This window comes from Pholis gunnellus, assembly GCF_910591455.1.
Source record: "Pholis gunnellus genome assembly, chromosome: 20".
Taxonomy (NCBI): domain Eukaryota; kingdom Metazoa; phylum Chordata; class Actinopteri; order Perciformes; family Pholidae; genus Pholis; species Pholis gunnellus.
In genome coordinates this window covers 11,735,139-11,756,251 of record NC_136547.1, presented here as the reverse complement: position 1 = coordinate 11,756,251, position 21,113 = coordinate 11,735,139, and the positions used below count along the sequence as shown (strand labels likewise).

The 21,113-nt window shown below is 44.4% G+C and overlaps 2 protein-coding genes across 3 annotated transcripts in view; both read left to right on the top strand.

Annotated features, from left to right (window-relative positions):
• Window positions 1-15,239, top strand: part of map3k22 (mitogen-activated protein kinase kinase kinase 22) — a 36,913-nt gene extending 21,674 nt beyond the window's left edge. For both annotated transcript variants that reach the window (XM_079181398.1, XM_079181399.1), the window contains exons 6-18: window positions 426-525; window positions 1,266-1,382; window positions 1,717-1,831; window positions 3,477-3,598; window positions 4,483-4,556; window positions 5,654-5,715; window positions 7,352-7,423; window positions 7,976-8,140; window positions 9,200-9,348; window positions 9,468-9,599; window positions 10,703-10,832; window positions 12,113-12,290; window positions 13,034-15,239. In XM_079181398.1, coding sequence (XP_079037524.1) covers window positions 426-525; window positions 1,266-1,382; window positions 1,717-1,831; window positions 3,477-3,598; window positions 4,483-4,556; window positions 5,654-5,715; window positions 7,352-7,423; window positions 7,976-8,140; window positions 9,200-9,348; window positions 9,468-9,599; window positions 10,703-10,832; window positions 12,113-12,290; window positions 13,034-13,262 — 1,645 coding nt within the window. In that variant the 3' untranslated portion in view covers window positions 13,263-15,239. The remainder of the gene's footprint in view (window positions 1-425; window positions 526-1,265; window positions 1,383-1,716; window positions 1,832-3,476; window positions 3,599-4,482; window positions 4,557-5,653; window positions 5,716-7,351; window positions 7,424-7,975; window positions 8,141-9,199; window positions 9,349-9,467; window positions 9,600-10,702; window positions 10,833-12,112; window positions 12,291-13,033) is intronic.
• Window positions 15,240-15,944: 705 nt separating this feature from the next.
• Window positions 15,945-21,056, top strand: cry-dash (cryptochrome DASH). The gene is made up of 14 exons (XM_079181402.1): window positions 15,945-16,069; window positions 16,750-16,922; window positions 17,343-17,436; window positions 17,534-17,664; window positions 17,795-17,943; window positions 18,394-18,482; window positions 18,600-18,673; window positions 18,778-18,867; window positions 18,968-19,047; window positions 19,130-19,189; window positions 19,302-19,459; window positions 19,611-19,730; window positions 19,856-20,032; window positions 20,534-21,056. The coding sequence occupies exons 1-14, from the start codon at window positions 16,007-16,009 to the stop codon at window positions 20,639-20,641; spliced, it is 1,566 nt and encodes a 521-aa protein (XP_079037528.1). The 5' UTR covers window positions 15,945-16,006; the 3' UTR covers window positions 20,642-21,056.
• Window positions 21,057-21,113: the final 57 nt, after the last annotated feature.

Here is a 21,113-nt window from a genome sequence, read left to right as displayed (position 1 = left end):
TTACCAACACGCACGCATCTAAACTCACTCACTGCAAACACTGGCCGTTAAGCTCGGACCGACAGAGTGTGCACACTCAGTCACACACGTAGGCGTACAGTAGATAACGCATTTATATACGTCACGGTTCTGTTTTTTTGTTGCATAAAAGCCCCTTTAGCATCAGCTCGCTCCTCTCCTTGAACCAGATGACCTATGCGTTTTTTCCTCTTGCTATCTTAGAAACTCTCATAAAATGGATAAGGAAGATATTCTTACGAGGCCGTCCAATCCAAACACAAAATACCAGTAAAGAATAGGAAAGAACTAGATTCATCATGTCTGTAACTCCTTTTTCTGCCAGTCGGCTCGTGAGTGTCACAGCTAGACACAACACCAGCTTCTTTTTCCGACCTCTGACCGTGCCGGCGTTCTCTGCTTCCCAGGATCATCCCGTTTCAGAGGCCGCTGAAGATCAAGGAGCTGCTGCAGAAAGTGACCGAGGCCTTTGGCCAGCAGATGGATATGTTCTTCATGGAAAAAGAGGTACAAGAACAGTGTTAGAAAACAAAAAAAAAGCAATTAGCACTTCATGTGGATTCCATTCCAGTATTTATTTATGCTCTGTTAGTATCATTAATATCTCATTTTTCCTTGAAAATCACCAATGAAGATTAATGAGGCTTTAAGGGAATTCTTCACCCAGAAGATGACCATTTGAATATCAATTACTCACCCGTGGTACCTTGGATTCATGAAGAAAACTTCATTTTTCTCGCTTGCTTTAACGGCGAATAAAGAATCGAAATGCGGAGAAAAATCTTGATTAATTGAAGCAAATGGGGGGCCGCGCCAAAGTCGCTTGCACAGACACACTACTCGGCTGTGAAAGCGTATTTTCAGTAAGTTTTTAGTGGAAACGCATGTATTTGGGAAGTAATGAGCATACGACTGGATAAATGAGACTTTGATTGTATTGTACAAGTTGTGTGGGAGTTTGTAAACGGATGTTTTGATTTGGTTTTGCTGTTGTTAAACGCGGCCCCCATTGACTTAAATTCTTCAAGATCTTTCTGTGTTTTTTGATTCTTCATCCTTCTTCAAGAATTCAGGGGTAACACAGGTTGAGTCATTGATATGCAAATGGTAATTATGTGGGTGAAGTATTCCTCTAACGGCAACAACATCTGCAGTATGTCATGCATGCGCTGATGCTTTGACATGCCACCATTCCGAAACAATGGGGAATTAAAGGTCATGCGCTGTATGTTTTCTTGTCCTTTCAGTTGCTGCTGCCCCTGAAGACCCAGGAGGACCTGGATCAGGCGGTGCTGACGTTGGGCTGCAGCTCGGGGATTAACGGGCTGCTCAGAATACTGCTAAAGACCCCTAAGAACAACCATGTGAGTTTCAAACAAAGGATTGAAGACATGAACCTGTTCATTGCAGACACTATAAGACCTGAAGTAAAGAAAAAATGTGTAAATAGTATTCCTGTGTTGGGAACAGCTGCAGGTTCGCGTGAACTCTGCTGCATGAAGTCATTGTCTTTTTAAAACCACGTAACCGTCAAACTAAGTCAACTGCATCGCAGTTTATATTTGTTGAGCACAGTCACTGCACATAAACTTCCCCCTCAGATATGACGATGTAACTGAACAATGACCTCTTCCTCTCCTGATTCTTTTGTCTTTTCTCGCCGCTTGCTCCACTTAACAACGCACGTTCTCTCTGTAGTACCTACAGGTGAACAGCAGGGACAAACAGAGCGAGATGAGGTCATCGCGGTCACTCGGAGATCTGAAGGGGTCCCTGCTCAAGGGCTCGGAGAGGGTGCGCAAACACTCGACAGGTGAGCCGCCATGTGGAAAACGCGCGCGGAAATTATAAGTCAATGAACAATCAGAAGGCCATTACAGCTCTGTCAATAGCCGCTGAGGCGCAACTTCCCCCAGAAAAGCAAAGAGCAGAGCGTTGCAACCATATCCTGCTGATGCCGAGATGTCTTGTTCACCTGCCGAGGCCTCAAGGGTGGCGTGTCGGCGTCAATTTACGACGCAGACCGATACCAAAGTCATAGGAATGTTAATGGGAAGATGCTTTGGCAGAATGGACAAATGTAAATCGGAGGTGCAAGTGACAACTTTAACAGCCAGAGAGATGTCGGGTCAAAGCAAGGACAAGTGTCTGCTCTCATACCAAGCAGCTCTCCATCTGCCCCATAGCTCGGGATTCTGAGGATGTTTGTCCAACGGGTAACAAAATATGCCTCTAAATCTCACTAATGAACAGTTTACGGTATATTTAGTTTTTTTTTTTGCATCCAGTCTTCAGACAGTCAGCTTTACGGCCTCTGGCTGTAGGTTTATCTTGAACAGACATGAGAGTTGCATACATTTTTCTCATCTAACACTTTGCAAAAAAAAAAAAGCAGAAAATCTCAAACTACTCCTTTTAAGGCCGTCACAGGTCTTGTTCTTGTCATCATGTCACACTCCGCGCGCTAGATAACACGGCACGCTCCAGTGCTGTTGTCCCTCCTGGCTTTGTTTGGTAACACAGTGTGTCGGTTTAATTTGCTCTGTGAAATACTGAGCTCTCCCCCCCCACCCCCGTCTCCCTTGTCTGAATCTTTTCACTCCCTTTATATCAGGTCTCACCAGAAAGGTCAATGTCTCAGTCACATTTCAACCTCAGACAAATGCAGAAAACCACCAGCGCTCCTTTGCATTCTTGCATAGCGGCCGAAAGCGCTTTATGATGGGCTGTCGGCTCCGATCTTTCTCACATAGCCCCCAATAACATCGGCGCCGCCGCCACCACCCCCGAGTCGTATGAGTTTCGTAGAATTACCCCGCTCTCTATCAATTCCCACGCCAGCTGCAAGTCCGGGAGGATTTGGAGGCGGAGGGGAGTGGTGGCAGATGAGAGGTGACACAGGAGAGCGGTCACAGTGGATGGTTGAGTGAAGATGTGATGTGATCCCGGGTACCTCGATGACGTTTAGCAGCAGGGGGAGGGAGGAGAGGCTGGAGAGAGGGGAAAGAGGCAGAAAGAAACTGAACTGTGAAGAAAAAGGGGAGTTTTACTTTCCTGTGAAACGCTAGACTGTTGACTGATATTGAACCGTTCCTGCACACCTTGGCACCCATTGGCCTCGGTGCACTTTTTCAGTGTTGCTGCCAGCTCAGCGAGCGACGGACAGACTTTCAGTCGGTCTTCTTACACTGTCAAGGACGAGTGCTGCAGCTCAGCCGGGGGAGCGTTTGTCACAGTAATTGAGGTTAGAGGTGGCAGCAGTGTGGTTTAGTAAATCACGTCTCGTAGTCCCGGCACTGTTGAACTTGTACCCATGAATAACACCACAACGCCGTTTTCTCCCCTCTGCCCCTCGCTTTCATCTCTACATCACCTTCCCCTTGTGCTCCCTCCTTTCCTCCTCACCCCCTCACCCCTCACGTTCTACCTCCTTTGCACTCTTCCCGAAACTGTCGCAGGTTCCCTGCACACGGGTCGGACGTCCCCGCCTCCCGGCAGCGTCCCCGAGGAGCAGCAGCAGATTGCCCGCCAGGGCTCCTACACCAGCATCCACAGTGAAGGGGAGTTCATCCCCGAGAATGTAAGGGCATGTCAACAACTGGATCTGTTTGTCATGGCCACTTCGCAAAAACAGAAACTAGACATTCATTTTTTTTAGTTGTCCATTTTGTTTTGTTTTGTAGTCCTGGTTGGCAGCATGTCGGAACATGTTAATGCAAAGCAGCCGCAACCATTGGCTTCATTTAATTACATTATCGACATTTGTCTCTTTTTAAAGATTCAAAGAATCATTTACTGAGTTTATTTAGTCCTGAGTTCTTTGCATCTCTTGAACTCAGTTATGGAAATACTGCTCTGCTTTACTTGCAGTTTATCTTTCCTCTGCCTTGTCTTTTATTTGCATTAGGGTGTCATGTCTGATAGAGCCAAACAAAACTAGAACACGGCTGAATGAGTATTTATTTTACCGTTAGTTAGTTTAAAGAACAATTGTATTGTTTTTCAAACCAAATGGTGTTAACATGTTGTTCCCTATCATTTATTATTGTGTGCAGCACAGCAAATTCGTCCTTATTAAACGTGATAAATCATCTTACTCGTAAACGGGAAGATCCCAGGATAGTGATTCTGGGCTTATTGTGCATCACATATATAGGGAAGCTCAATTTTGTAGTACATTTGTCAGTGTTTGCTTATGGAGATGAAGTACAGCACATTATTATTAATAGTGGCGGTATTGCACATGACTGAAATAAGATACCACTGAGAATAGTTTTTAATGTCGCTGCGTACAGCGTGGATATGCAGCTTTTGAAGAGACAATCATACGGTACTCGCTCCCCTTCACATTCTTATGTTGCACTGCAGTTACACACGCCACACTTTCTGCACTGCTTTATATTCTCTCCCACATGATTGTATGCTCTGTGACCCTCGATTCCCCTGTGTTATTATATCTGTCAGATGCTGGATCCCTTCGGGAGCGCAGACAACTCACTGTCGAGCAGCTGTCAATCAATAGATCAAGCGCTGGACAGGTGAGTCATCATGCAACGTGTGATTTATGACCCCTGTCGGTTTAGATTTAGATGTATGATGTGCATATTTGTATCTCAGAGCAGCATTATTTGCAGAGATACGAGACTCTGTTTGCATCGCAGCGTTCGTGCCTGTAAATAAACACACACACACACACACATATACACACATATACACAGCTAGAGGCTCTCGTGAAGTTTGTACACTGTGTTAAAGGCCAGCAGAGCTCCTTGACTCTGCTTGTGCTGAAAAGAATCAGAGAGAGAGAGAGAGAGAGAGAGAGAGAGAGAGAGAGAGAGAGAGAGAGAGAGAGAGAGAGAGAGAGAGAGAGAGAGAGAGAGAGAGAGAGAGAGAGAGAGAGAGAGAGAGAGAGAGAGAGAGAGACGTGAAAGATTGAGCAAGAACATGCTGGATGAGGGGGAAACATTGAGCCAGAAAATACAAAAGTGTTGTAAGAGTGAAAAAGATTGAATGTGAATCAAAGGGGAAAAGAAAAGTGAGCAAGAGTGAGGTTGAGAGAGAGAGAGAGAGAGAGAGAGAGAGCGTATAGGACGGAAACGGCTCTACCTGCACGAGGCTTATCTGGACTCCAGGCTGCAGAACAATGGCAGGAAACGAGTGCATGGAACTTTTCCCTGCGAGGGGGCATGCGTGCCCCTTATCCAGGGTCTCGTGGCCCCGCGCCGCCCTGCGGTCAACAGAGACGTCACTCTCTGTCGGGTCGTCGGGGCAGGGCTGGCCGCTTGGTCGGAGGGAGGGGGGGGGCTGGATGTACATTGACACATTTAATGATAGAAAGTTATTTTCACGGCCATTCTCCAGCACCACAAACTTTCTTCGTTCTTATCGTTAATGCAGGGAGGCTCTTAGCTTATCTTTTCTATTCCAGCACATTGTTGTTGAACATCAATTGTGACTGAAAGCTCAGTAGATTGAATGCAAAAGTCATTTTGAGGCATTTTGTGCTGCTTTACAGTCTGAAGTTTCAGACCAGCAGCTGTAACCAGACTCTGTTTGGAGATAAGGGGACATTACGGACTTAAATAGCAAGCCGTTTTTCAACTTCTTCCCCCCCACTGTTCTCTTGTCATTTCAGTCCTCCTTTCTCGCAGAACAACCGGGACAATAATTACCTGAACCTCAACTATGAATACAAAGGTAAGAGAGGAGAGGAGCTTCTCCGCTGTTGAGTCAACTAAAACACTTGCAGAAAGATAAAGAGCGCTGCAGAAAGCGTGTTCATTATCATGAAGTTTTGTCAGTTCCTAGTTCTCTGGTAATTATAGCCACACAATCAGTTTCACAGAAACAGAACTAAAGCTCTGTTCGTGCAGCTCCTAATTATCAAAAATGTTTCCTCGCAGCGAAATACCCTCTTGAGATTACTAATGAGGAGGGGGATGATGTTATTACTCCCTGTTATCAGGGAGTAAATACTTAAAATGAGGAACGGGTTACTGTGGAGATATTTAATATCTCGGTTGTATTTCTTGTGTCTCAGGAGGTGATGAAGGGAGTGTGATAGCATCATAACTCTTCCTGGTTTATCTTCCACACAGTCTCCTCTGTGTACCCTTTGTCCATCTCATTTGTCTCTCTCATCCCATCTCTACTCTTTGTCTGCCCCTTATTTTCTTTTTTTTTTTTTTTTCAAACTCCAGTTCCTGAAAGACATTGCTGCTTTCCTGTCTTTTCATGATCACTTCCCTTCCCTGTCCCCTCGCCTCTTGATGCCCCCCCCCCCCCCCCTACTCCCCTGTTCCTTGTCCCCTGGCTCCCCGGTCTGTCCCTCTTCCTTCAGAACGCAGATCAAATAGAGCAGGATGACAGATAACGCCACACTAATCCTCGTGAACAGACGAACCACAGCAGCTCTCCCAATCTGGTCATTGCTTTTTCTCCCTCACCACCCCCGTGCTGTAAATTAAAAAGGCAGCGCTGCACGCTGTGTACACAGGCTTGGGAGTATGGGAGCTTCGTATAGCTGCAGCAGCAGCAGCAGCAGCAGCACATAAAGACTCACTTGGGAACGCATGCACGCACGTGCCTGCACACACTCGTGTACGCACTCTCCCCTCCCAGATGTAAAGCTGTGTGGCCCTTCCTGCTGAGGGCTAGAGTATTTGTTTACCATTCCCTGTGAGTAGATTTTTCCTCTCCATCCCGCGCTGCCAAACACAAAAAAGAACCCCCGTCTCCATGGGATACGGCCACAAAAACAGTGCGAGGGGAGGCAGTCATCTGACAGAACAGCTGCTTTCAATTGCAAGCAGCTCCACTACTCTCCATTCAGTGTGTGTGTGTGTGTGTGTGTGTGTGTGTGAGAGAGAGAGTTAGTGTCAGCGCTCGCCTGCGTCAGCAGTGCTCCCCACCTGCCTTTAGTTACTGCTCCACTGGGTTCAGAGCTAAGGCTAAGCTAGCACACGTGAGCTGTTTTCTCTCTTGGCTGCAGTGAGGCGATACAACAGCCCTGTTCGGTGTGTGTGTGTGTGTGTGTGTGTGTGTGTGTGAAAAGCTGTCTTCGCTTTTGAACTCAACTTTGAGTTGACGTGCAGGGATGAGCAAAAGCAATGTAGTGTCTTGTCAGATGTGACGGATGTGTTTAGCGTCCGTTATTCGTATTTGGCATCGATATTTCTGTGTTTCTCGCAAACTCCAACCTATTAAATCTGCATTATTGAGCTTGAAGCTGTACATTTAAGGAGCGCTGTAACTAGAAAGCCAGAATTCAGTTGTTGTTGAGGCTTCATGTCTTCCTAAACTGACAGCGGTGCCTCTTTTGCTCCCTCTTCAGGTCGCCATGGGAAAGGAGGGACTTTCCCTCGCCAGTTCCAGTTGCCCAATCGCAGCAAGGATTATGGAGACCGTAAGAAACCGGCTTTGCTCGAGCAATAACAACACCACTATTGTTGATTAAACAGATATGGCACTGTGTCTACAGGACAACACAGACAGATTCACACACCACTACCAGACCCTCCCATCTGGTCAGATATTTTATGCCCCCTCTTCACATTTACATCACTTTTTTTTTTTTTTTTTAACTCTTTTGCTATCTGGGTAGATTTGGTACATAAAGTGCTGGCTTGCTGTTCCAGGCAGCTGCTAGTAATTGCTTACTCAGAGGCTAACCTTGGCTAGCAATGATTTACGTTTCCCCGCGGTGAACTCGAACTTGTATAAAAACACAGCGCCCTGCTTCCTGTCTGAGGGGAAGTAGGACGGAGTGGCGAGAGGCACTCTGCTCTGGCTGGCCAAGAACTCACTTTATGCACAACACCTGTAAAGTTCTTGAAAACAGTGTTGAAATCATTCACAATGAAAACAAAAGATGCCGTGGCCTGTGTGTGTGTGTGTGTGTGTGTGTGTGTAAAGTCATTAATATGTCTATTTTCTTTATACATATGTGTGTTTTCAGGTCGCAGGACACTTCCGCGCAGCTTTATGCCGCAGGAGAACCTGTTCCAGCTGGTTCCTTCCAGTCGCACACGCAGTTATAATGGAGACAGCACGCTGCAGTACAGCGACCTGCGCTCACTGGGCCGCACCGCTGACAAGAGCTGCCAGCGTGGTACGGCTAAGTGTAAGTAGTACCCTTAGGATACCTTCGCCGTAAACATATTTCTTCAAATAAATGCATTTCTTGGCCTTTGTTGTCGATATGTGTTGTCTGGTTCCTGTGGATAATAAGACATTAATCCAGAGATGAATAAAGAAAGTACTATAAATCTCATAATATATATCTGGATATACAACCATATGTCCGCAGCATTAATGCAGTCGTAAACATGAACATGTGTGGGCTTTAAAAAAAAACAACTTTCCTAGAACAATAAAGACTTTCTCTCTTTTGTTACCCAATCAAAGATTCTCAAACTGAATTCTGGCATCAATTGGTTGTTTATTCGCAATCATAATTCATCATCCTGTTTACTTACTTCGGATATTTCCAAGTTTATATACAAATTTAGCATAGTTAAGATTTTTTGGACCAAATTATCATTATCACCAGTAAACACTCCATGACTGTCAAACCTGTTTAAATCCCTAGTAGTGAGAGGTAGTAGGACTAATGTACAGTAATACTGTATGTCACAGCAGGCAGAATGCCCCTCTCATCATCCATCCACATGCTCACTAATCACATCTGTCCTCATTCAGTCCGCACGACGCGCTGCCCAGAAATTGTCTTTGTCACGAAACAAGCTCCGCTTAGCAGCCTGTGGTTGACGTGTAAGTCTCCGGTGTCTTTCTCACCCACACAAGACCAAACTGTCTAACCCGGCCACAAAGAAGCCTGTTAATGCCAAAACAAAGTCTCAGAGTCTGGGGCCTGTGAAGATGAGCGTTGTTGAGATGCTCTCACTGAAATCGTGCTTTCACTCAGCTATCAGGGGTTTCCCCCTCTGAGAGGGTCTGCAGTGGGAATTATTTAACGACCCTGCGGTAAGATATTTGACGTCTGGTCTTGGGTGAGGTTGCCGCGCGAGCTACAGTCTGGCCTCGCGGTGGATTTTCGACGCATGCTTCAGTGTTTTCTCAAATCAGTATATCACAGTGGATCTGTCTACCTCTGGGGGCTTAGCGACCAAATGAGTTACGGGAGGGTTTTTTTTCATCATGCGGTGTCTTGTTTCTGCAGCGCCGCGGGCGCCAGTCAACTGGCGACAAGGGAAGCTCCTGGGGCGCGGGGCGTTCGGGGAAGTCTACCTCTGCTACGACGTCGACACAGGCCGCGAGCTGGCCGCCAAGCAGGTGCCCTTCGATACCGACTGTCAAGAAACCAGCAAGGTGAGCGAGTTCACCTCAGACCTGTTTGGAATACGTCAGACTTGGGGCGAAAACACAGTGATTTTATGTATTTGAATTGATCTATGCTTTTCATAACTGTAACACTTTCTTTGCTCTAGGAGGTGAATGCTTTGGAGTGTGAGATTCAGCTGCTGAAGAATCTGCGTCATGAGCGGATCGTACAGTACTATGGTTGTCTTCGGGACCCGGAGCAGCAGAAACTCACCATTTTTGTGGAGTTTATGCCCGGGGTGCGTATTCTGCAGAGCATTTCATTTGAATACTGTTCAACTTTTATGAGTCACATGTAGTCGAACAGTGAGGCGACAGTCATGACGTTTGATTTCGATACGCTGAGGATAAAAAGTCAGAGAAAGTCATATTTTGACTTTGTTATGGCTGCAGAGGTAGGTACACCGACGTTGAAAGAAACGCATCAATTCAGACCCATGCTGGCTACAATCTGTTAAAGGCCAATTTGGAAACGTCACCAGTCGTCAACAAACATGTCTTTAGTGGTTGATGTCAGCAGAACGGCTCAGTTTATGAGATCATTTTCTCACTAAATGAGCGCCTTAATGAGACACTGTCGCCTGTGGATCCTGTCCCCGAGCCTGGTTTTAATATTTCCTGGGCTGTTTTTTTTCCCCGTCGAGCGTCTTAGTCACACATTGTCTGGAAATTGGAAATGTTTACGTTTCAGTGTAGTTTTCTGGCAGAGGCAGACGGGAGAGACGACAAAGCCAAGTATGTGTGTGACCGCTCTGCACGGCTGCACCGCTGTGGCTGACCGATAACACTTTAGTCGCCCCCCCCCCCCCCCCCACGGGGACGAGGGCCAGTGTCCCTCTAAGAGTCAGAGGGCCGTCGAGGTTTCAGCTGAAAGTGAAGAGGGAGAAGTTTTTGTTTGCACTGTGTGAGTCCGACACTGCGTCCCAGGTGTTACTGGATCACGACTTTGTCGGCTGTGATTTCCGCGTGAAGAACTGAAAACAGGAAATGAAAAGAAATGCGGGACATCGGAGGTGTTTGGAATCAAAATCTGTCAGCACATTGTGTTTATACACTTTTGTTTTTTTGTGCTTAGACATTGGCTCAGGGGCCATTTTTCGCAGTAAAACTAAATAAATCTGTTTCAACTGGAAACATATGTTGGTATGCATATGTTCCCTAAAAACAGGCGGACACTGAACCATTTTGTAAATCCATCTTACACATCCTTCCAACGCAGATCTTCTATCACTTTATAAACTACAGCTGTGACAATATGAGTTTACAGCCAATATAAAGACCATGAATGCGTTTCTCCACCTTCCGCTCATTCTCTCGCTTCTCTCTCTCGCCGTCTTTCCAGGGCTCAATAAAGGACCAGCTAAAAGCCTATGGGGCCCTGACAGAGAAGGTGACAAGGAGATACACCAGGCAGATCCTCCAAGGAGTCTCCTACCTGCACAGCAACATGATTGTACACAGAGACATCAAAGGTAACAGAAACGGCAAGCCTGCCAAGGTCAGGATCGCGCTTTAATTGGATTTGCGACCAGTGAATACACAAACACTTGAGACGCAGACGTTGCCGACCGAGTGTAAACAGTCTTTCCCTATAGGTCATATTGCAGCAACTGTTGCTGAGAAAACTCCCGGTTCATTCATTTTATTCTGGTTGACGTTTCCTCATTTGGTTACTCACCGTCTGCGGAGGGGGAGCCTGGAAAAAAATGTGCTATTTTGAACTCCCCTTTGAGATATATTAGGCTTCATGCTGGTGAAAATCGGCCAGTCTAAAAATGTCCCAACACCGGATGGAAAAGCTTTAGTTTGGCTGCCCGTACAGCTGTGGCCAAGAAGGGTGAAATATACCGTCTGGTTGGGGAAAAAAAGATGGTAGGTCTCGCAGGACGCAGGCAGGCCCTATGAGAGTGTATACGTGGGTGGGATTTTCCATTAAAAATGCTCTTCATGTGTAATATACGGTGTGTGTGCTCATCTCGCCACACAAGAGCTCTTCTGTACGCAGGAAAAGAGCTGTCAGCACACGGGGGTTTTCGGATAGAGCTTGGCATGGCAGGGCTCCGTGACATTAGACTATAAAGTGTCTGTGAATTTAATGTTCCAAGGAGCCGTATAAAGCTTTAACATGATTCATTAGAGAGTCTCACGTTCTCGAACCGAACGTACAGGCAGTGGAAACGGCTTAAAGAAGTGAGAAAGAGTACAGGGCAACCTATTTAGCCTCTCAATCTCTCTTCTGCAGCCCGCCGTCCTACGGTAGGTGTGGAGAGTGAGTGACGTGTACATTAGTCACTGATCAAACAAGTGGATCGCCTGAAGGAAATGGGACAGACGCGGCTACATGTCGGGAAATGACTAAAGGAGGAGGAGGCCGGGTGTTGGGGTTCGATCCACGCGGAGCAGACAGTCGATTCAATATTTCTTCTGCTGATTTGCGTAAACAAACGAGGCCTTTCTCCAACGTGATAAAAGTGTTTGTGGAGTTGAGTCAGTGTGGTTTTCGTGTGAAAACTGCTAAAAGATATACCTCGACATTTTTTAAATAAGTCTGCCGGCGCACTCCGTCACCACAGACTTGTCAAACCATAGGAAAAGTTCACTTTTCCCCTAAGGTTGTTCAGTCAGTCGAAGTGCTGGCACATGCACCACATTTATGGAACCTCCAAACTGTCAAAGTATGCCTTTAAGAATATTGACAGTCCTCGGGAGGCCCCTTGAAAAACTCTGAGCTCATGTTGTTTCGTTCCACCAGGTGCTAACATCCTGAGAGACTCCTCGGGGAACGTGAAGCTGGGAGACTTCGGAGCCAGCAAACGTATCCAGACCATCTGCATGTCTGGTACAGGAATCAAGTCTGTCACTGGCACCCCCTACTGGATGAGCCCGGAAGTCATCAACGGGGAGGGCTATGGCCGCAAGGCTGATGTATGGTAAGGAATCACATCAGATGGAGCTGTAATGAGGCCCAGAGGGGGTATTACACTGCTGCAGCACAAAAAAAAAAAAATGTTTATTACAAGCAGAAAAATACAGTCGCAGTAAAAAGCAATAAAGTGACCTGAAGGAACGGGAGGTAAAGCAATACATACAGTAATACACATAGCAGTCACCAAGACATGAATACTATCTTGAATGAGAATTATAAAACTGGATTATTCATTTGTGTTGGTGGATAAATCAACATGAAAACCTGTGAAATGTAATCAAATGCAGGAAATAACACATTTGTAAAGTTTATGGTGAGATTATGTTCTGCACCCGGGGCACTAACACTATGATTATGACTGCTGATACTACAAAATGTGACATAATTATGACCTTGTTGTATATTTATTGATACATTAGACTCTTGTCTTTTCCGTCATTGTGGTCATTTTCACAAAGAATGCTCTGTTGTGTAAATAACGCGGGTACAATGCATGTCGCAATACATGTGAGCCAATGCTGGTAACAGTTCAATTTAAATATTCTGTATTATTAGGCAATAAAACCAGTTACAGCTGTCAATTACATGTCGTTGTGTCCAACAACAGTTTGTACAATAAGTAGATAGAAACATAAATGCTTAGAAACAACCCTTTAGACTGCATGTGAACTAAACGTTGACGCGTCTGTGATTTAAAAAGGATGTTCTGACAATCGGCCCACTCTGCTGGGTGTTGTTTGTCCTCAGGAGTGTCGCCTGCACTGTTGTGGAAATGCTGACCCAGAAACCTCCGTGGGCGGAGTACGAGGCCATGGCAGCCATTTTTAAGATTGCCACCCAGCCTACGAAGCCCATTCTTCCCGACGGCGTGTCCGACGCGAGCAGGGACTTCCTGCGGCAGGTGTTCGTGGAGGAGAAGTGGCGGCCCACTGCAGACGTGCTGCTCAGCCACCCGTTCGTCCAGGGCAGCTTCTGAGGCCCGCGGACCCCCCCCCCCCCCTTTCCCCTCCCCTGCCTGCGAGGCCTCTCGGCACCTCACCTCCCCTCCTCGCCTGCCCGCCCCCATCCCCGGGGCCCCACCCTCCCCTCTTCCCCCACGTCACCAGGGCTCAGCATCACTCCAACCTCCTGCCCTGCCATCTATCACCAGTGTCTGCCTTGTCAGGAACCCCCTGCATCTCTCACCAACTAGCTCAACCCGGATTACTCACTGAGAGGCCAGGTTGACTGCTGTCAGACCCCCTGAGTCCTCCGAGGCGTCGCGGTGTTTTGCCCCAGGAGGGGACCGAGGAGAAAGCACTTAGCAGTCTCACAAGCTGCAGACTGCTGTCCTTTTTTTTTAAGAGCAGGAGAAGTGACGTGAGAGAGCAGTGACTCCTCAAGATCTCCGGGCCTTTACACTCATTTACTGCCGCAGAACAGGGTCTAGGTTTGGCCGGACGCTATGTGATCGTGACAGACTGGCGACATTGATCACATCTGACAGTACTGTAAGTTTAGACATCAGCCTCAGTTAGCTGTGTGTGAAATTAAGACGGTAAATATTTTTATATGACATACAATAACACATATAAAGTCATCTCAGCCGATGACTTTTCTATTATCACCTACAAAAATGTAAACATATTGTTGTCAACGCCTTACAATAAGAGTTTGTAAGTTAGAATGTCTTTTTTTTTTTTTTAAACACCTTAGAGGGTTACGTTACCCTACTTTCATGGCACTCAGAACCCCATTTAGAAGGATTGCCAGTGTTGCACTTTTGATATCATGCATTGAAACGTTTCCAACGTGCAGGATAATCAACTGAGATATTTTTCTATTTGAAACTTTTTTTTATATAATTTCGTAAAGGAGAGTTGTGTGGTATATAAAATGAAAAAAAAAAAAAAAGAACCAAACTTTTGCATCAGTGTGCAATGTCTATTAAGCAATACCAACACTACTGTTGGAGTCTGTGACATCCATTCCAGCTTCCCACGCAGTGAGCCTTGAGTCCCATCGAGAAAAAAGTGGCCAAAGAAAAGTTGCAGAAACTTCCGGCTGAGTTAATGTGCAGTATTAGTCACGTTGGTTTCGTCACCTCAGAGCCCTATAGCCTTTTCTACGTTACGGCAGCTTCGTGCACAGTAGACTTGCACAGACCAAATCAGATGCATTGACGTCACATTGTGTTAGTATGAAAAGTTGTGGAACTAGATGGAAGTAAGCGTCTCGTTTACATTTTTGTTGTAACTTCGGAATGAATCCAGTCACCCCATGCCTTTACTTTGCTTTCCACACTATATGAATGGGTCACGTAATGACCACCTGACAGCACGGCACTCTCTGTGTGTGTGTGATGTCGTGTGAGATAATATTACAAGTCGCCAAAAAGGGTCACGGTGGAATTATGGAGCTGAATGCTGTATTCTCTAAAATGGCGATGAGATGAAACTTTAACTGGGGATTCTGATGTTTTGAGGTGTCCTGGCTAGCTGTAATGCAGTGGCACTTAAAGAATGATCAAATCTTTTTTGACAACTTGTCAGTGCCTTACCTGAGTCTGCTTGTAAACACAAATGTTCACTGCGAAAGCAGGAAGCTTCTTAATAAGGCGAGCAGCTGTTCAGTAGAGAGCACACACAGGATTTGCTGAAGTTCTTTTATATGGAAAACAAAAAAAAAAGATTATACTGTAAATACATATTGTTCTGCACTTTTGTATGAAATTTCTTTACATTATATACAAATCTATTTGATGAAATAGCTACGTTATACAGTAGATTGTACTGTGATTTAGACAGGAGTATGTATAATTGTCTCTTTGGAAGCTGGTAGGCTGTAGGAAAAGGCTGGGAGGCTTTCGATTGGGACAGAGTTTGTTTTGTCTTAATGACAAAGCCTTGAAACATGAAATGTATCAAGTCATTGATCTTTTGTACATTTAACTTAATAAATCCAAGGTCTAAGACTATTTCCCTGTGTGATTTTATTGTGTTTTTTTGTGATCGCAATGCCCTAGAAAGTCTTTGTTGCAGTTTTATCCACTCTTATATTTATACTTATATAGTCTTCGGAGCTAATACCTATTTTTTTATTATTATTTGCAGTACATTATCTGATGTATACATTAACAAACAATATAAAATCCAATTTAAAAAATGTGTTTTTCAGTTTAATGTTTTGATTCTCCCCTAAAAAAAGAGAATTATTGATCCTTTTTTAGCTCCTGATTTAATTTATTTATTAATGACGATACCACTAACGCTTCAAAATCCCCTTTCCCAATTGCCTTTTCTTTCTTTTTCTTTTAATTTCATATGGGTAATAACAATTTAAGTTGATAATAAAAAGGATTGGATTTAATTTACACTCACTGGCCACTTTATTAGGTACAACCAACAGGCAATCAACATACAACAGCTCTGCCATGAATTATGGGTGGTGCTGTACTGCAGTTTATTTTATTGAATAACTAATATTCCCTTCATGTAAAAGTATATAATTGAGGGGGACCTGCCAGCTAGTAGTATGTATATATATATATATATATATAAATAAACACACAGTGGTGGAAGCAGTACCCATGTTACAAAACCTGACGTTTTGTAATAACGTGTCTGACAACGTGACGGAGCCACTCTGCCCGAGCAGCATGCACCGAGGACCGGGAGAATCTGCTCTCTGATAACCGAGCACTTCAACACAACTATTGCTGCTACATTGTAAACAATAAGTATGTCTACCTCTCGTACAGTCATATGTTTACTGAGAAACGACTTGCGTCTTCACGACAATGAGGTAAGATTATGAATCTCTCACGAGCCTAAACAGTCATGCAATGTGTCGTTATTAAACTTCAGCGCACATAGTTAACCTACACGTAAACGTTATATTGTGTGCCTGCGTGTAGTATTTTTTTTGACACCGTCAACACGAGAACATTTTGAGCATAATATGTAGCTAGCTAAGTTAGTGTGTTTGCAGTTAGCATCAAGCTACTTTTGTTTCGCCAGCAACAACAACGCTACTTCCGGTTTGTATTCCTTGAGAATGTATAGCCTCTTCTTTGCAGTTAAATTACCAGACATTTTTAATTTATCACAAGAACTGCACAGATTATGTTTTTAAGAAATAGTTCCTGCCTTTTATCCCCCAGCTTTGTAAGACAAAACTACATTTGTTCAGTGATTCAGCCATACTGTAGAACGTTGACATCAACATTTAACTTTACGACTTCTGGTTTAATTTTTCAAAATAAAAGACGGCATTTTCCAAACTGACAAGAAAATTAGATTTCAGGTTTTGTGTTTTTAGCTTTAGCTGGCATGGTGTAGTTGTGTCGTCACATTTTTAGTTCCAAAACAGTTTGCTCAAATAACTAAATTGACTGTTTTTATAAGTGTTTGCTGCAATTAGTCCATGGTCACTTTTCCTCAGAGATGATAGTATGTCCCATACTGTGTGCTCTTTACATGCAGCTCTTCCACTGGGCCCAAAGAAATGCAGAGTACATTGTCCCACTGTACTGCTTCGACCCCAGACATTATGTGGGAACGTACAACTACAACCTACCAAAGACTGGCCCTTTCCGCCTGCGCTTCTTACTGGAGAGTATCAGGGACCTTAGAAACACACTGCTCAACAAGGGCAGGTAACTAAACAGCTGTTCGTTGACTGGTCTTCCTGTATATATCCTCAATTCATGTGTCTTCTTCTGCTTTATTTATGTTGCTGAATATCTCCACAGTGTAGATCTGTCTTTGTTATAGAATCAAAAAAACATAATCTCTTTACAAGGTTTCAAAATGATCATTAACTTATGTATTATATTGTTGTCACACATACACTTGGTACAGATCTTGTCCTCAGCTTTCTAGGATTTAGTTGATTCGGTTGTAACAGGATCAGGACACACCTGAGCTTATAGAAGGTTATGTTTATGTTAACAGGGGTCCGGCACACACTGTTGCCATCGTTTTTTCAGGTCAGTGAGGGGGAAGTTGCTCGCTCTCTACCCAGGATGCAGCTTGCATGCTCTGGGACTTACTTTGTGTGTATGTGTTTGTGACAGCAACCTCGTGGTGAGACGGGGTAAGCCGGAGGAGGTAGTTGCAGACCTCATCAAGCAACTGGGCTCTGTCAGCACTGTGGCGTTCCATGAAGAGGTAGTTTCAAACATTCCTTCTCTTATTGAAATGAGCACGTCTTAATTACATCCGCTAGCGATTTTGACAGTTGTTACTTCATGCACTCACGTTCCAGGTGACCTCGGAAGAACTGAATGTGGAGAAACGAGTGAAGGATGTCTGCGCACAGATGAAGGTGAAAGTTCACACCTGCTGGGGGTCGACACTGTACCACAGAGATGATCTTCCATTTCACAACATGTCCAGGTGAGAGAGAGAGAGGATATGGCTCGCCTGGGACAAAGCATCCATGTTCTGCTGAACGTCCTGTTTTCGATTCTGGCAGTTTATTTTTGTGGGACATGCCGATTAAGAGCATTTCTTCCTGGTTTGTTAGGCTGCCTGATGTGTACACTCAGTTCAGGAAGGCAGCGGAGACCCAGAGCAAGGTGAGGCCTCTGTTCCCAACCCCTGAGCAGCTAAAGCCGCTCCCCCAAGGGTTGGAGGAAGGAGCCATTCCAACAGCAGAGGACCTGGAACAGACGGGTGAATAATGTCTTATCTGCTCTCTATCCAAATGGGATTAATTCATACAATCTTGCACTTTCCCTTTTGTGTCTTCGTGTTCTGTGAACTTGCTGAAACGTCTATCAGTATCACTACGCTATATCCCTGTGTATTCATTTTATGTGCTTATTAAATTGACTTTTGCATAAATGTCTGTACATGCTGCTGGCAGTAAGGAGGCACAAATTGCTCATTTTATGCAGTGCCTCTATTAAGTAAATCGACACTGCTGCTACTTTCAGAATCCAATAGGCAGACTGCTGAGCACAGATTTCCTCATTAAGTGCCGGCGAGCGAGCAGACCGGCTCGATTTCCATGTACAATATTAAGCTTTTATGATTCTGCGTGTCTTAATGCACATCAGGGACAGTTTAACATGTATGAAATCAGTCGGATGCTGAAATTCTTGCCTTGCTTTATTCTCCTAGAGCCTCTGGCTGATCCTCGCTCAGCCTTCCCCTGCAGTGGTGGTGAAAGTCAGGCTCTGGCCAGACTCAAACACTATTTCTGGGACACTGTGAGTACAGCATCATTACCGACAGGCACTAGTTTGCTGCTTACAAAATGGCAAAAAAAACGAACTCATATAGTGATGTATTAAAGGTGGAATAAATACATGTTTTCTGTTTTGTAGGATGCAGTTGCAACCTATAAGGAGACTCGTAATGGCTTGATTGGTCCCGATTATTCCACTAAATTTTCACCGTGGTGAGTGTTATTGTATAATTTCCTCCCCTGCTGAATGCTTACTAGAGTTTAATGCTCCATTCCGATGAGTATATCACTGACGGTGCTCTTCTGGCATTCTGCAGGCTGGCGATGGGTTGCCTTTCCCCCAGGTATATTTATCATCAGATCCAGCAGTATGAGAGGGAGCGAACAGCCAATCAGAGCACATATTGGTGAGTCTGGAGATGAGTGAGTAGAAAATAAAATCTACTCAATCATAGGCCATTATTTTGTCACAACTGACACACATTTGTCCTTATTTCTGTCTTTCAGGGTCATTTTTGAACTTTTGTGGAGGGATTACTTCAAGTTTGTAGGCGTCAAGTACGGAAACAGACTGTTTCAGATCAAAGGTAAAATTAGCAAATGTTTTCAAATTATTTATTTTTTTAAACACTATAAATGAATGTAAAGCTCACGGTCATTTTATCTCAGGACTTCAAGAAAAATCTGTTCCATGGAAAAAGGACACGAGGCTGTTCAATGCTTGGAAAGGTTTGCACCATTTTTCCTCTTAAGTTCACAAAATGTAAAAATCAAGTATTGTCTTTAAAGAGGCGCATAGAAAGTTTATGCACAGTGTAGCTGAAGTTATGTGTCATTACAGAAGGACGAACAGGAGTGCCCTTCGTGGATGCCAACATGAGAGAGTTGGCGATGACGGGCTTCATGTCCAACAGGGGGCGGCAGAATGTTGCTAGCTTCCTCACAAAAGACTTGGGCCTGGACTGGAGGATGGGAGCTGAGCTGTTTGAATACCTTCTGGTAAGGTTTTAAGGTTTTAAGATAGTTTTAACTTTCAAAGAGAGGAATTATACTGTGTAATATACATAATATATTATATTTGTATTTTATCTGTTGATGATGATACTCACAAGTGCCTTTCCATCTTTAATTTTACATTTTCCCTCCAAAGATTGACCATGATGTCTGCAGCAACTATGGCAACTGGCTGTACAGCGCTGGCATAGGAAATGACCCCAGAGAGAACAGGAAGTTCAACATGATCAAGCAAGGCCTCGACTACGACAACAATGTATGTTTGAGAAGATGCATGAATTTTTTGTTTCATTTCCCTTTTGACTTTTGTTTTGGAGCAGCTTGCCACTGCTGGAGATTTCACTCACCGATGGCTTTTGGTTATACGTGCGTCCGCTTTAGGGCGACTATGTGCGGCAGTGGGTTCCTGAGCTGCAGGGGATCAGGGGAGCTGACGTGCACGCGCCCTGGACCCTCAGCACCGCTTCGCTGTCTCACGCTCATGTGACCCTCGGTGAGACCTACCCCACTCCCATCGTGATGGCGCCTGAATGGAGCAGACACGTTAACAAGAAACCGGTGAGTGCTTGAGAAAGGGGAAGTGGATAGTCTGATTCGTTGTTGCTGCTGTGAAAGCATTTACTCAAGTACTGCACTTACTATATGTACAATGGTGTGCTACTTATTTTACTTTGTACCTCAACTCCACTACAGAGCGAAATATCATATTTTTTATCTGACTGATTTTACCTAAAGAAATATATGATAAGCTTGTAAATTATATTATATCTAATAATAATCAAATATAATAATATGTTACTCACATGAGCCATTTTTCTGCAGAACAAGTACTTTTACTTTTGATACTTAAGTACAAGTTAATCATCAGCAACATGTACTTACTAAAGTATGATTTTGAATGCAGTACTTTACTTGTAATGGTGTATTTATACATAAGTACAGGCTCTGAATATGTATTCCACCTCTGGCAAACAAGAACACTTAATGGTTGAAACAGGAAATGTTGCCTTTTAAAACATCACAGTAAAGGCAAATGTTTGTTTTCCTGTTTTTTGTCAGAGTGGCACGGGGCCTTCGCCGAGAGGAAAGAAGGGCCCGTCTCACACTTCCAAACAACATCGGGACCGAGGCATTGATTTCTATTTCTCCAGAAGCAAAAACCTGTGACCCGTCTTGAGCATCCGACCACGTGTTCAGTGTTTGCTTTCAGAGGATGGAAGCCCCGGTGATGCAAACTTGGGTCTGTTGCTGTAAAATCTGTGTTGTGCACATGTGTCGTGTTGATTGAGGGAAGTTGTCCGATGAGGATTTGAGGAAATGCATGTTCTGCTTGAACATGACTGATCTACCCACATGCCATCAGTTCTTGGAAAAAAAAAAATAACCTCATAAAGGGCCTTTTATGGACTTGCTTCCTGTTAGACTGCAGCAACTGATAAAGCTGCAATGTGGTTTTTAGTTTGATGCAGTGGAACATTTATCGGCTGATGTTTTTGTGCAGATAGTTTTTTTTTCTTGCTCTCTTCTTATGTCTGGATATACAGTTTATTTTTCATTTGTATTCACTGACAGAGGTCGCCTATCTGTGACGGTTATCAAATAAAATTGCTAAATGAAGAGGTTCTGCAATGAGGTTTTG

What these genes read in the sequence shown, in the direction of transcription:
- cry-dash (XM_079181402.1), top strand. Translation starts at nt 16,007, where the DNA reads ATGTCTACCTCTCGTACAGTCATATGTTTACTGAGAAACGACTTGCGT. An exon ending in CTGTGGCGTTCCATGAAGAG is followed by an intron (nt 17,437 to 17,533) that starts GTAGTTTCAAAC and finishes CTCACGTTCCAG; the next exon opens with GTGACCTCGGAAGAACTGAA. An exon ending in GACACGTTAACAAGAAACCG is followed by an intron (nt 20,033 to 20,533) that starts GTGAGTGCTTGA and finishes GTTTTTTGTCAG; the next exon opens with AGTGGCACGGGGCCTTCGCC.